We start from the raw sequence: 13,300 nt of genomic DNA, 5'->3' as shown, positions 1-13,300 counted from the left end.
AGGACTCAGTAAGAGATGATGTCATTCCTTATAGTGTGGAAGACTTGGAATGTGGGCCACCTCAGCTCACCCCGTCCAGCTGAATGGATGAAAACAAACCCTGTGAATCCACTGGCCTGCTTTAAAGGGGGCCCCACCTCTGGCACTGGTGGCCATCTTCACTCTGGGGGGCCCGGGAGGCCCGGCACTTCTGGCTGACGTCATGGTAGCAGAGCCATTATGGTGAGATTAGTTTGAGCTTGGGCACAAAGCCCTCGGGCGATAATATCTCATCCTTTGCTCCTGTTTTTTGGGGCTTATCCGTTTTTTAGAATTTCATCGCCCCTTTCTCCGTCTGCCATCATCTTTTTCTATCAATGCATCTCTCCCTCCTGATCTGTCCATCTCTTGTTCGGGACTTTACTTTCCTCCCTGGCGCATACAGACTCATTTCCTGCTCTCATATGCATTTCAAAAGGTGCAGGAGGCTCCTTGTACCAAGCTGAAGAATTAAGCGAAGCCACAGGGTGAATATTAAAACGCTCCTCCGGAGTCTGAGGTGACCACTTCTCTGTGAGGCAGAATCAAATGTCACTGTGCAAACATGAAGTGTTCTGCCATGAGGTCTCTCCTAAAACACACTCTGTAATGAGCTGTCACCTCAGTGTTGTGTGCCTGGTTCTTAACAGCTCACATGTTGGATACGGCAGCTAGCAAAACCGGAGTCCAGAGTTTCTTTTCTTCTTCTTTGATTGTGTTAAAGTCTGATTTTTCTTAATCTTAACCAAACTGTTTTGGTTGTAAAACAAATGTTTGACTTTGGGCTTCATTGTTCTTCATCTGGTTGATTGAGTGCTTACAGGAAGTTTGTATTGTTCTAGGGATATCAAAGATTGTCGTAATGTGTCCTCGTAGCTGTGGTCATCACTCTCATGTTTGACCCAGTCATTGCTTTAAATGATGCTTGATGTTTTTCTGATTCCTAACATGCTAAAAGAAATATTATCCACTCTATCTCCTTCTGTAAGATTCAATTCAATTCAAAACCTTTATTTATTCTCGAAGACATTGAGGTTTCCCTCATTTCCAATGTTGTTGAGATCACAGGCACGTTAGAAACAACGAACAAACACACAATCATTCCCAAAAAGTTTGAGACACAGTGGTCAGAGATTAAAGTCTTAAACTCTGCAAAAGAGGGAATATATGGATATCAACTTTAAAGTCTGTTGAAGGGTATTCCATGATTTAGGAGCATCAATGGAAAATGCTGATCGACCCAGTTCAGTATTAACTCGAAGTGCTTTCAGAATGAGCCAATCATAAGAGCGAGTCCCATTCCAACAAGTCTGTAAGGTTAAAAAATGTAATTCTGCTTCTGAAACGGCTTCTCTTTTTGTTGCAGGATGAGCTGGACCTGACGGATAAGAACAGGGAGGCCATGTTCGCTCTCCCAGACGAGAAGAAATGGCAGATCTACTGCAGCAAGAAGAAGGTGAGTTGGTCTCTGCCGTTCCGTTCGTTCTGTACATCAGCTCTGATCTCTGGCTGGCCCTGCGTTGACTGGCTGCCTGAACCCACAAATCAGAGCCAAACTGTCTGCACAGAATGTTGTTGAAGGGCATTTTCTTACCAGAACTAATTTTCTCATTTCGGCATTGACGTAAACACGGGCACATGCAACGCCAGCACAGTGTTTCCTTGAAGGCAGTAATGTGCGAGCACATGTGTGTGTTGTTAACACACATGTAAACAACACAGTACATACAAATGCATCCCCCCCAAAAACCTCTGTCACAAGACCCTCAATCTCCACATCTCCCTCCCCACAGTGGAGCAATTTCCTTGTGCTGCTTAAGAATTGTCAACATACATTGGAAGCACTCGAACATTCTGGTCAGGCCTCTGGTTCACCCTGCTCCCCTCGCCAAAACATCTCTCGCTTTCCTCATACCCTTCAGCGTGTCTCTCCACAACAACTCTGGTCTCACTTTGTGGTCGAATGTGCACCGGGAGATGGCATTGTGCTTGGAGAAAAAAAGGGAATCCAAGCCCCCCGCTCTCTCACTCAGAAAGCAAATTGAATAAATAGTCATAAACCCTCCCCTGTGTCTCTGTGCTAATTTGTTTTTTGGCTGAGGGTTGAGTGCTGGAAGCAGGACGAGGCTGTGACCCCTCCTCTCTCTTTCCAAGGCATGCAGGCTCCACTTTGCTGATATGATAGACTCTGACAACCTCTTTAAAAAGTAGTAAACACACACCGCTTTGTGTGTGTGTGTGAGTGTGTGCGCACCTGCATGTGTCAAAATTTGTTCTTGTAGTCCAGCCAGCATTGAGTTACAAGGAAAAAGAAGAGCAGTGGAATTGTGGTGTGTTTAGAGGGATGTCAAGGCGAGGATGGAAGCTGGAGGCCCACATGAGTTTACAATGAAACACAATATGTGTAAAGATAATAGAAGAGGAGGATATAATCTGAGTATTAAAACATTATGATAACCATAGGACCTGCAGTGAGCTGTGAATAGATTGCATGCTTTCAAAGGAGGTTGCATTGTTGGCAGAACGTGCATTTGCACATGTCAACCCACATAAAAGTTGCAAGTTGCAATAACACTCTCATATCAGATATTGAATATCTCACTGAAGTGACCACAGACGTTTATGAGGACTCTTTGTGCTGGAGGAGAAGGTAGTGGAAACAAAAGTTTGGCACCAGCTTTGACTCGTTGGAACCAGAATGGTTTGCCGTGTGCTCCTAAGCCGGGTTCAGAGGTAGGATATATTAGTTTGTCGTTCCTCCCCCAGTCAGAAATCATTTCCTCTGTGAGACTGAGGTGAAAAAAAACAGCTGTGTGTCCACGCCAGGAAACAGAGAGCAAAACCGGGGTAACAGCGAACAGCGGAAAGCTGGAGGAAAAACCAAACAAACCCCTCATTCATGGATAGAGTCGGCGTAATGGAGAACCAGGAAAAAAACAACTGGCGTACAATATCGGATAATAACCTGCATGTCTGAGTGTGAATGTGCAGGCAGGAAGGCATGAATTCTGCCCCTGCACGTGCACACGCCCACACAGACACATACAGAGGAATATGTGCAGGTTATTCAGACATAACCCACATGCTCGCACCGCACAGTGCTGCCCTGTGTTCCTCAGAGTTACAGCAGGACACTGATTTGAATGGAGGGAGCAGAGGACAGCAGAACTTCCCTCAGCCGGTCCCGTCCGGGACACACACTGGTCCCCTTGTTCCCTCCAGCCGGGCGACGGCTCCAGTTGTTGTGGTTAGATAACACTTGGAGGGAGACACGGAGGGCACAAAGGGACAAGCTAACTTTGTTCACCTGCTACACAAACTGGCCAACACATTTATCCCGCAAACCAATGAAGTTTTGACGCTTCAGTTTCTTCTGTGTCCAGTGAAAAACACAAATGTTACAAAGATTTTCCAATAAACTGAGGAACAATCCTCATCTCTGTGTGTTGAGTTTTCTCTGAGTGAAAATAAAATGACTCTGTTCATTTGCAAAAAAATGAAACATCAACTTTCAAATTCAGCTCTTTGGTTTGAAATCAACGTTTTGAGTTTGTTTATGAGACACTGGTCCTCTTAGTGTTCAGCTTACACCAGTTAGCGGTGATGTAAGAGAATTAGTGTACATTTGATCTCTGTGTACCATGACTAACTCGAACATCTTGTCGAGGCCTTCAGGCTTTACATAAGCCAACAGTATCTGCACCTCTGATCTCAGCCACCCAGTCAGCCATAGCCAGGGGTGTTAGCTAGCTATCTGTGTGTGTGAGTGCGTGTGTGTGTGCACGTATCTGTGTGTGTGTAAAAGGAAGAGAGAGACAGTGGACCTCATTCCAGGAACATGTGAGAATGAAGGGATGTCTTATACATGCTTAGTGTGCAAGTGCAGAGAGTAAATCTCTGTATGAGCGTTTTGAAGTGCCTGCCAGTGTGTGTGTGTGTGTGTGTGTGTGTGTGTGTGTGTGTATGTGTGTGTGTGTATGTGTATGTGTATGTGTGTGTGTATGTGTATGTGTATGTGTGTGTGTGTACACTTGGTTTTCTAAGCATGACTCGTGTCCAGCAGCCCCCAGGTAGGGAACACGATGTAACATCTAATAGCTCCTGATAATCATTCAGTGCTGAGAGCCAAACAGGGTCTCCTGACTCCCATTAGTAGCGCTGCACTGACACACACACACACACACACACACACACACACACACACTGGCACTGTGTTCACAGCCCACCAACACACAATATGGCTCTTTATCGGAGCCAACACACAGACCATCCAGCATTGATCCATGAGTCACTGTCCCCAATTCCTCTAAAAATAGGATCTTCTGTAGCTCAGGTTTGCCTCCCCTCTCAGAAGCTGTGAATGGGGAACTAGACCGAAGGTACCACATCCACCTGCACATCATCTTCATCAACGTGGCAGCAGCTGATGTTTTAAATTATTATGCATGTGTGTTTCATCCACGTCACTTAAACTAATTTGACTGCAAGCAAAGATCTCTGACAGAGTGTGTGTGCAAAAATGTGCGTTATGCTAGCTACCTGTAACAGGCAGCATACGTTACATAATCTCACAGAATTCAATATCCTGTCCATTTCCTGCCTCTCTAGGTGAGACTTTATATCCCGGCTTCCATAGATAAATAGCCCCCGCAGAGAGATCGGGTCTTTGGAATGTCGAACAATCCCCCTCCCCTCGTTTCGCAAACCAGAACATTTTGTGGCGACAGCTGGAGTGGAGTGTACAGAAACAATGTAAACACATGCAGACGGACAGATACATGATGCCTGGATTTAACAAAGCGGTAATGAAGTTACTGAAGACATGCTTGAATGGATTTGATATGCAGTAATCAGAATGTAAAGGGGTGTGGTGCATGCATGTGTCATGTTTCTGACCAACATGCAGGTGCAAATTTAAAAACATCTACAACCTGAACAATTCCTGTCCCGGTGTTATCCAAGCAATGCACCATGCTTATAGCACTGATTAGTCTATATGTGTTGTTTCCAGGGCTGTTGCTGTTTTAACCAAACAAAAATCATCACCGCCAGTCAAAGTTCAGTATTGATATGTCAGTGCGCGTGTCAGTTAATCAATCTCGGTTTGCCACTGTAGTTTAAGTAGCTAGTCCAGCTTATCATACTGACAGGACATGCTGCTTCACGTCTTTAAAGTGTAGTTTATGCTGCATGTCTCACACGCTGCAAATGCCAATTTTAGTCGCCCTTGGTGGAACTGCAGAAACAAAGCTACATTAAAATGAGCAAACACAACAGTCAGTACAGGCTGGATGCTAAGGTGCATTGATGAAATATCACTGTATGTTAACTGTATGCTTCCTCAACCTCTCTGAAAATGTTGGACTCGGTATCCCATGCTGCATTGTGGTTTGTTACTGGTTTAGGACTCTGCACACATATCACTGTATCTCATGAAAAGGTAGGCTTGTCTTCCTTACACAACAGAAGAATGGAGCATTGGTATATCTTTCTTTATAAAGTCGTACTTCATGAGCTGCCGTGTTATTTATGCTCTTTATTGATTCCTAAAGTTGTCGGTGGCTGTAATCTTTGGTCCCATGAACGAATTATTTTTGTCATTCCTCGGTCTCGCTCTGTTTTGGGAAAAGTGCTTTTAATGTCTTTGCTCCCTCATCCTGGTCTGAGCTTCAAGGTCTCCTCAAACTGGATTGTTTAATTCGATTGGAGGATTTTAAAACTAGGATAAAGGCTCATCTGATCAGCTTGTGCACATGTTATAGATCTTAACACTGCTAATTTATAAGTTGATGTAATAGTTACTTGTTATGATATGTTTTGTCGTGTTCTCAATGTGAAACTTTTTATGCTGCTGTCTTGGCCAGGACTCCCTTGTAAAAGAGACTTTGTATCTCAATGGGACTGTTCCTGGTAAAATTAAGGCTAAATAACAAAACCTGCAAGGAAACCTCTGCCAACTGATTTAACAGTTTGTACCTGCACACTCTATGATGAGTTGTGCCAAAGCATGACTGATTTCTGAGTGTTGTTTCTTACCTTGTCGCAACATTAAGAAAAAATACATCCTTTAGACAGGAAGAAACCTCCAGCAGGACCAGATTCATGTTGAATCTGCAGAGACTGTGCTGGGCTTTAAAAGTAAGATGAAGGAGGCAGAGAAAGAAAGAGCTGGCTAGAGACTGACAGACTTTTAACAGCTTTATATCTTGAAGAAGACAATTTGAGAAGCTGCAAACAACCCCAGAGAGCACAGTGATTCATGTTAATGTAAAGTCCAGTGTTCAGGAGAGACAACAACACTGATTTATTTCCAGATCTTGGGCTGATTTCTTTAAGTTGGAAGAAACAGAACTGGACTATTCTTTTGTACCACTTGAAGTTCAGATACTAGGAAACAAGAATATTTGAGGCTCCCTCAACATGTCCGGCACAGGGTCTGAAGTTTAGCTCGTTCAGAAGAAAGGCACTTTATTAAGACTTCTCTTTTGTCAGGGTTAAATTAGAGGAAGTAATCTGACATCCAGTCCTTGAATGCTGTTAGGAAGTCTAACAACAATAAGTCATTCCATTCAGCAATCAGTGCTGTGCGTCCTGCCGGTGCTGTCACTGTTCTGGACAGCTCATGAGAGCCCCTACGTTACAGCCCGGGTCCCCCTGGGCCTCTCTGAGCACATGGGAACAGAGTTTAAGTCGCTGACAAGCACTGGGGATTGCCAGAGTAACTGGAGACCCCTTAAAAGCATGTCACTGAGAGACAATGTATAGATTCTGTCTCGTCTGGGATCCACAGCGCTTTGACTTCAATAGAAAGAGCAACTGGGCCAAGTTGGCTGCCAAAGCCCTGAGACTGGAAAATGTGAAAATGAAAATATGCTGATCTGTGATGTGAAGAACATTGAGGTGCAACATGCTCAAGTTAGCAGAGGCCTGAGATCTCCAGAAACAGATGATAAAGAGTGCAATGTCTGCTGACGAGGAAGGTTTCTCTCTGTTGATTATTCAAAGTTTGAGTCGTGTCAGGATGCAGAAAGCTTCGGATTCATGCAGTGGAGTAGCTACTGAAGATTGAAGGCATTGGCTTAAATTAGAGATGCATGACATGGATTTTTTTTGAGCTGATACTGATAATAAGATAACCACTTTTTTTTTACATGTTTGTATTTTAATTGGACAATATGCAATGACCAGTGCACATAAAGAGGAGTCTTAACTGGATATCTGAAGGCACTGAAGCACCAAAGTGTTTGCTGTTCCCCTCAAAGGCTAAGATGGATCTTGCGTAGCTGATTGGTCAAAGAATGAGGATCTTGAATCTGCTTTGCGTTCTTTATTTATCTTCATCCGCCCAACTTTATCCGTCTCATTACTTTAAATCACGTTGAAGTTGAGCTAACAGTGAAAACCTGCTGCAACCCTTCAAAGTTCTTTGTCTTTAACTGAAGCCAATCGAGTATTCAGACTTTCTGCCACCTGTTGTTCTTCAAACCTCGACGTGATATCCATATGTTTGTAGTTGTTTTACAATCTGTGAACTCAATCATCAGTGTGAGTGAAACCTTCCAGGAGGTTCTGACCCTTAAGCCTGGCTTGTTGCATGACAGCAGGGGAGCTGAAATATGTAATTTCATCTTCTCTTTCAACAGGTGCCTCTGAAAAAGCAATCGCCTGCCAAACAATCCAGTGATACGTTCATGAACCCGGGATTTATTCAGTGTTTGGGTCTGCAGAGAAACAATATATCCCTCAACAGATGTTTGAACCAAGAGGAACACCTTACAGAAATATACCTGATACACTGCTGGGGATTCCTGTCCTGCTTTAGCTGGAACCCGATTGTAAATCATATTTAACGTCACCAGACGTGAGGAATGCACGGTGTGGTGGGAGTGTGTAATTGCTGTAATAGAACGACAGGGCTGACCCTAAACTGTCGCAGTGAAGCACACGACTGGAATGTTTTCATCCAGAAGAGGACCATACATATAGAAGCACTCAGTTTGCACACATTGAGTTCATCCCTTCAGCCCTGTTTGTACTTTTCACTTCATATTCTGCAGTCTGGCTCTTATCAGGAGATGCTGATACCAACCAACAGCTCAGATTAACTTGTAAAAAGGTCTGATGAAGGAATAAAAACAGTGCAACCATCACTTCACTCCTTTAGAAATCCCATATCTTTCAGGAAGTGCTCGGACTGATATCCCAGAAACAACCCCATGTTGTAATCATTTTTCATTGGTCCCATAACAAGAGGAAAATTACAGTACTTTATTCCAGCTCGTGAAACTGCCAGAGTAAATGTTGCATTGGACTCAACATGTTTTGGAGGGCGTGTCAGCGGCGGCTGTAATTCAGCCGGGCCAGAAAGAGGCAGTTAAGTTGTTAATCTCAGCGTCAGGATCTGTCTGGCATCGCGTTCCGAGTGTGTCAGCCGGCCAGCTTGAAAACACAAGCGAGCGAGTGGTACAGTGAGCTCTATTGTTTTTCCCTCAGTGTAACTCAGTTTAAAAATCGGCGCTGAGTGCTGCAGATCAGAAACAGAAGTCACTATGAGAGTAGTAATTGACTTTGACCAACCTTTACTTTCCCCCTCCGAAAGACTGGAGCGGAGCTGTGAGTGTTAATGACCCGTAAATCAGCGAGGTTGCTGTTTCTGCAGCTTGTTTTTATGCCCAGGATTGAAGTTGATTGGGTTACTGGAGTTAATAAGGAGGCTTTATGTCTGAGGACAATCGATTCAGGCTGGTCTCAGAGTTGAGCCAAACAGCTTTATCAACAGAGAAGGTTATTCTTTCTCTGCCGCCATGCAAATGCAGCAGCAACATTTCAGAGATGAATGGACGGGGTGGCATGGAAATGGATTTTCCATATAAAGAAGACACACAAGGAGGATTGACGAGCACTTACTGAATGACCTTGCAGTAAATGATGTAAACACTCTTCAGGGAAGTTATACAGGATATCACAGAGTCGCTTTAGTGTGGAGTCGTTTGTAGCTTGTTGTAAGTAGGGTGTCTTAACTACTTTAATTTTAAAGGTGGATATGATTTGGCATTATTAACAAGGGGTGTATCAATCCATTAATCTCAGTTAATCTATGGGAGGTGTTGTGGGAGTTCTCCGCTTATAGTGAATAAAGAAATAGAGACTTCTGCCGGCCGACAAGTTTTTATTTTCTTTGCAAAGAAAAGGTCAATCAACACGAGCGGTCAGAATGAAGAAAGACCCTGAGCATGGGGAGACCTAAACATTTATAACTGAGGAACGCCCCCAAGGTATGCTTCACTCCCTTTGTCTGCTGCAGGTATCAGCAGCCCTACTCAGAGTGTTTTCACACTCTTTTGCTGCAGATAGCTGCACCGGGACAGGGTTTTGTATCCAGGCGGGTTGTTTAAGAAGTCCAGACATCACAATTTAAAACACAGAAGGACCTGGTATCTTGTTGAGAAAGCAGGGGATGGGGCGCCTCAAGCAGTTGAACACTAAGGAACTGAAATGACCATTACAGAGGTCTAAACATCAATCTTCATCATCACCTTAAAGATGCGCTTTTATTTTGAAATTCCTACCCCTCACTTGTATCACAGTTTCCCCCAGGTGTGCGTTTGCATCATCCTGAATGTTCAAGCAAAATTAGCAGCAAGCACACAAAGTCAATCAGCTGAGATCAACAGGATGTACATGATATTCCCTCTCCTCTCGGGAACAAATCAGATGTGTGGAAATATTTTGGATTTGGAGACCAGACGATCAACAGACAAAACACATGCAATATGCAGACAATGTCATTACAGTACGACAAACCAGGCCGTGCACCTGGAAGAGTAACATGGTATTAACCTCCAGCAACATATTTCTTCCACAGCTCCTCGATGCTCCTCTTATAAGGCACACTTTAAGTTTCCATCTCTAGTTGACGTGCAGAAACAGGAACAACAACAACGCTCCACCAGCACTTTAAGCCCCGTCTAAACAAGACCAGATGTGAGCGAGGAACACGCTCTCTGTTTTCCCCAGTGCCTTAGGTCGCTTGTGGCATCACGCTTCCTCTGATTGGCCTGGACAAATTGATCTCAGACAGAGCGTTTCTTTCCTCAAGGCAGTTCTTCACTACGTCTCCTGTTTCTGTTTCTCTGTGTGATAAAAGCTTGGACAGGTGAACCAAGAGACATGTCGTGACCCAACTGGATCATTCTCTCAGTCGACACTGTGGCATGTAGCTTAAAGTGAAACAATGTGAGTGGAGTGTGAAAGGGTCTGAAAACAGAGTGCAACTTTACTTTACTCCTCAGATCCACGAGTGTTTTTCAGAAAATGGATGATAAACCGGCGATATGACTTGCTCCTGACCTGTAGTTGGGCGAAAAGTGCAAAGGCTGTCAAGAAGTTTGTAAAATTTGAAAACATGTCTGCAGTGCTCGGACGGTTTGTAAACCTTTTGCAGAAGGGTTTGATGTTTCTAGATTACATATAATTTGTGTTGATTTGATCCTCATGCCTCCAAGGAAAGGATCAACATTAGAAATAGTCTGCAGAGGGTCAAACATGTTTTTTGTTCACCACTTGATTTACAGTGTGGAGGTCAAAACAACGCAGAATACATCATTCCAGCTCCTCACAACAAACCAGCTAAAAAAGACGTTATCAGGCGGAGTAGATGATGCTTGAGTTTGATTATAAGGTAACTTGTTGGGAGAAGAAGCATCCTATGAATGCACTTATCTTTGGTGTCATGTCTGGGTGTTCAGTCTGCATTTTAAGATTAAGAGTTTTTGCCCAAATAAGGTCATGACTGACTTGATTGACAGGCGGAAACACATAGCTGTTGGCTAGGAGGCTCGAACCCCGCCTCTTTGCTTCACACTCTTGGATGAGTTCAGCATTTCCAATATGGCTGCCGCCGCCGCCTGGCTTCAAAACAGCGCTCAGGAACAGATGGGTGACGTCACGGATACTACGTCCATTATTTATAGTCTATGGTCATACCCACCCTCTCCTCCCTGTTTCCAACCCTCCACTGTCCCATCTCTCAATGAAGGCACATAAATCCCCCGAAATAGAACAATAACACCGGCAGTTTGTTTTTGTCTTTCTCTGTAAAGTGACTCTCTGTCGTTGTCTCTGTTTGTTCACAGGAGCAAGAGGACCCCAACAAACTGGCCACCAGCTGGCCCGACTACTACATCGATCGCATCAACTCCATGGCTGCTGTAAGTGAAATGTCTCTTACCCTTTTTGTATATTTTCCCAAGATGAATGAGTACTGTACGGCGACTTGAAGTTGACTATTTTAAGCCTCTGACTCCCCCCTCCCTCCTCGGAGGTCAGTGTTCACTCAGTCATTCTTTCTCAGACCTCTCTGTTGGCTCTCTTTTTATCGCCTCCCTGCTGACTGCTTGTTATATTCGCATGACCACATTCCAGCGCCACGACCCCGGCATTCACACACACTGTGATGACAAACAGGCCACTCAGACTCTCCACGGCTCAGTCAGTGGGAATGACCGTCCAAGACGCGGAGCAAAGCCAGGATGACAATATTCATTAATTCCAGCGAGTGTGGCTGCCAATAACAACAGCGTGATAGCATCGTGACACAGCACTCAGCCGCGAGCTCAGTATCATTTAAAAACATGAAGTCTGTCATGTTAGCTGAATTATTTCATTTGTACATAAGGCCACTGACCGGTGACCTTTGACCCTGAGACCCTCTGTGGACGACATGTCGGCTCCTGCATGTTTGGAGACCGTAAAACGTGACATTTTTAGAGGGGCTCTTAAAGCGTGGCATGTAAGCATGAAATTTAGAGGCTAACAAGTCAGACGAGCCTCGGTAACGGACTCTTCCTCATTCCACTCAGTTGATTCTCGTTTGTTTGTTTTCCTCATCAGGACGAGGAAACACTTTAATACATTTACAAGTCTTTCCAGGGCAGGGATCAGATAAAGTGCTCGACTAACACAGACTTCCTCCAACAAAAAGCCAAAACATAATGGCATTTAATATCTGTTTATTGCAGGAGTGTTTGTATTTCTGGAAAACACGCCTGTAGCAACGACCCTTGTTGGATGATGCTATTTTTACAGATGTTTTTGTTTACTGGCACCCGCTCAGGGGAACGGGAAAGAGCTGCTCCTGAATGTACCTGAGCTGTTTGTTCAAGTCTGGAGGAACTATTTTACTGTCATTCTTTACACGTACCCACACACACACACACACACATACACACAGAGAGAGAGAGACAAACACAGTATTTTCAGTACAGGCTAGAAAAAGTCCTGAGATGTGAGTTGACAACATGTTTAAAATCTGCCAGAGCTGCAGCGCTGCCTCTTTGCTCTGAGGTGTCAGAAATGCTGTCAGTTATTCTGCAGCTTTTTCCTCTTTGAAACAACCTCCAGCTTAGAGTCTCACTCTTTTATTTTTAGTCTACAGTATACACAGTTTTTATAATCTTAACATTTCCTGAAAAAAAAAAGCGGATTAGCCCCAGACAATTCACTGAGTGTGTGCAAATGCATGCATCAATACTGGGAATGAAGTAAGTAAGTAAGTAAGTTATATTTTCGGGCTTTAATGGACAGGACAGGTGAGGCGAGACATGACATGTGGGGAGCAGAGAGAGGGGGAGGACATGCAGTAAATGGTCGAGGCTGGAATGGAGCCTGCGACCTCTGCGACGAGGACGGTGGCCTCTGTATATGGGGTGCGCTTAGATCGCTAGGCCATCGGTGCCCCATGATTATTCACATTATTATTGAGTTCAATTACATCAACACAATGGCAGAAATGTAAGAAATGAATTAACAGTGATGGGGAAAATGTCCCCTGTGCATGTCAGTCTTAATCTGCATCAACCTGAAGCTTGAAAGGCGGTGCACCAAAAATGGCATTAATGGACGCAGGCTTGGAGCCTCTCTTGATTTGTCTCTGCAGGTTTCCTTTACTCTCTTGCTTGATGTTTTCACTGTAGTCTCAGAGAGTTTGCAGACGTATATCTGTATTTTTCTGATGTTTGATTCACTGAAATTTCTGACTATCGATGTGACTTTTCAGGGTCTAAAATTCAACTTTGATCAGAACTGTGTAGAAAAAGTTCTGGTTGTCTGCCTGTAAAAAGCTTGAACTGAGCATTCACACTCTAATATCTCACATATGAAGTATTCAAAAACACAGGACGAGATGTAAACCATCGTCTAAGTGCTGGCACCTACCAAGGGAGTATGGTTGAACTGGCTTGAGACACATCGTCAGTAGTATACCTCAGGGTCATTGGACGTT

At 44.1% G+C, this 13,300-nt stretch overlaps 1 protein-coding gene across 1 annotated transcript in view; it reads left to right on the top strand.

Moving 5' to 3' along the window:
* Positions 1-13,300, top strand: part of daam2 (dishevelled associated activator of morphogenesis 2) — a 125,000-nt gene that overhangs the window by 65,186 nt on the left and 46,514 nt on the right. The window contains exons 3-4 of the mRNA XM_034675073.1: positions 1,385-1,474; positions 11,154-11,228. Of these exons, the coding sequence (XP_034530964.1) occupies positions 1,385-1,474; positions 11,154-11,228 (165 nt within the window). The remainder of the gene's footprint in view (positions 1-1,384; positions 1,475-11,153; positions 11,229-13,300) is intronic.

Source organism: Notolabrus celidotus, chromosome 22 (genome assembly GCF_009762535.1).
Source record: "Notolabrus celidotus isolate fNotCel1 chromosome 22, fNotCel1.pri, whole genome shotgun sequence".
Taxonomy (NCBI): Eukaryota; Metazoa; Chordata; class Actinopteri; order Labriformes; family Labridae; genus Notolabrus; species Notolabrus celidotus.
Note: the sequence above shows the minus strand (reverse complement) of the source record. Positions and strands in the feature narration are given on the sequence as shown.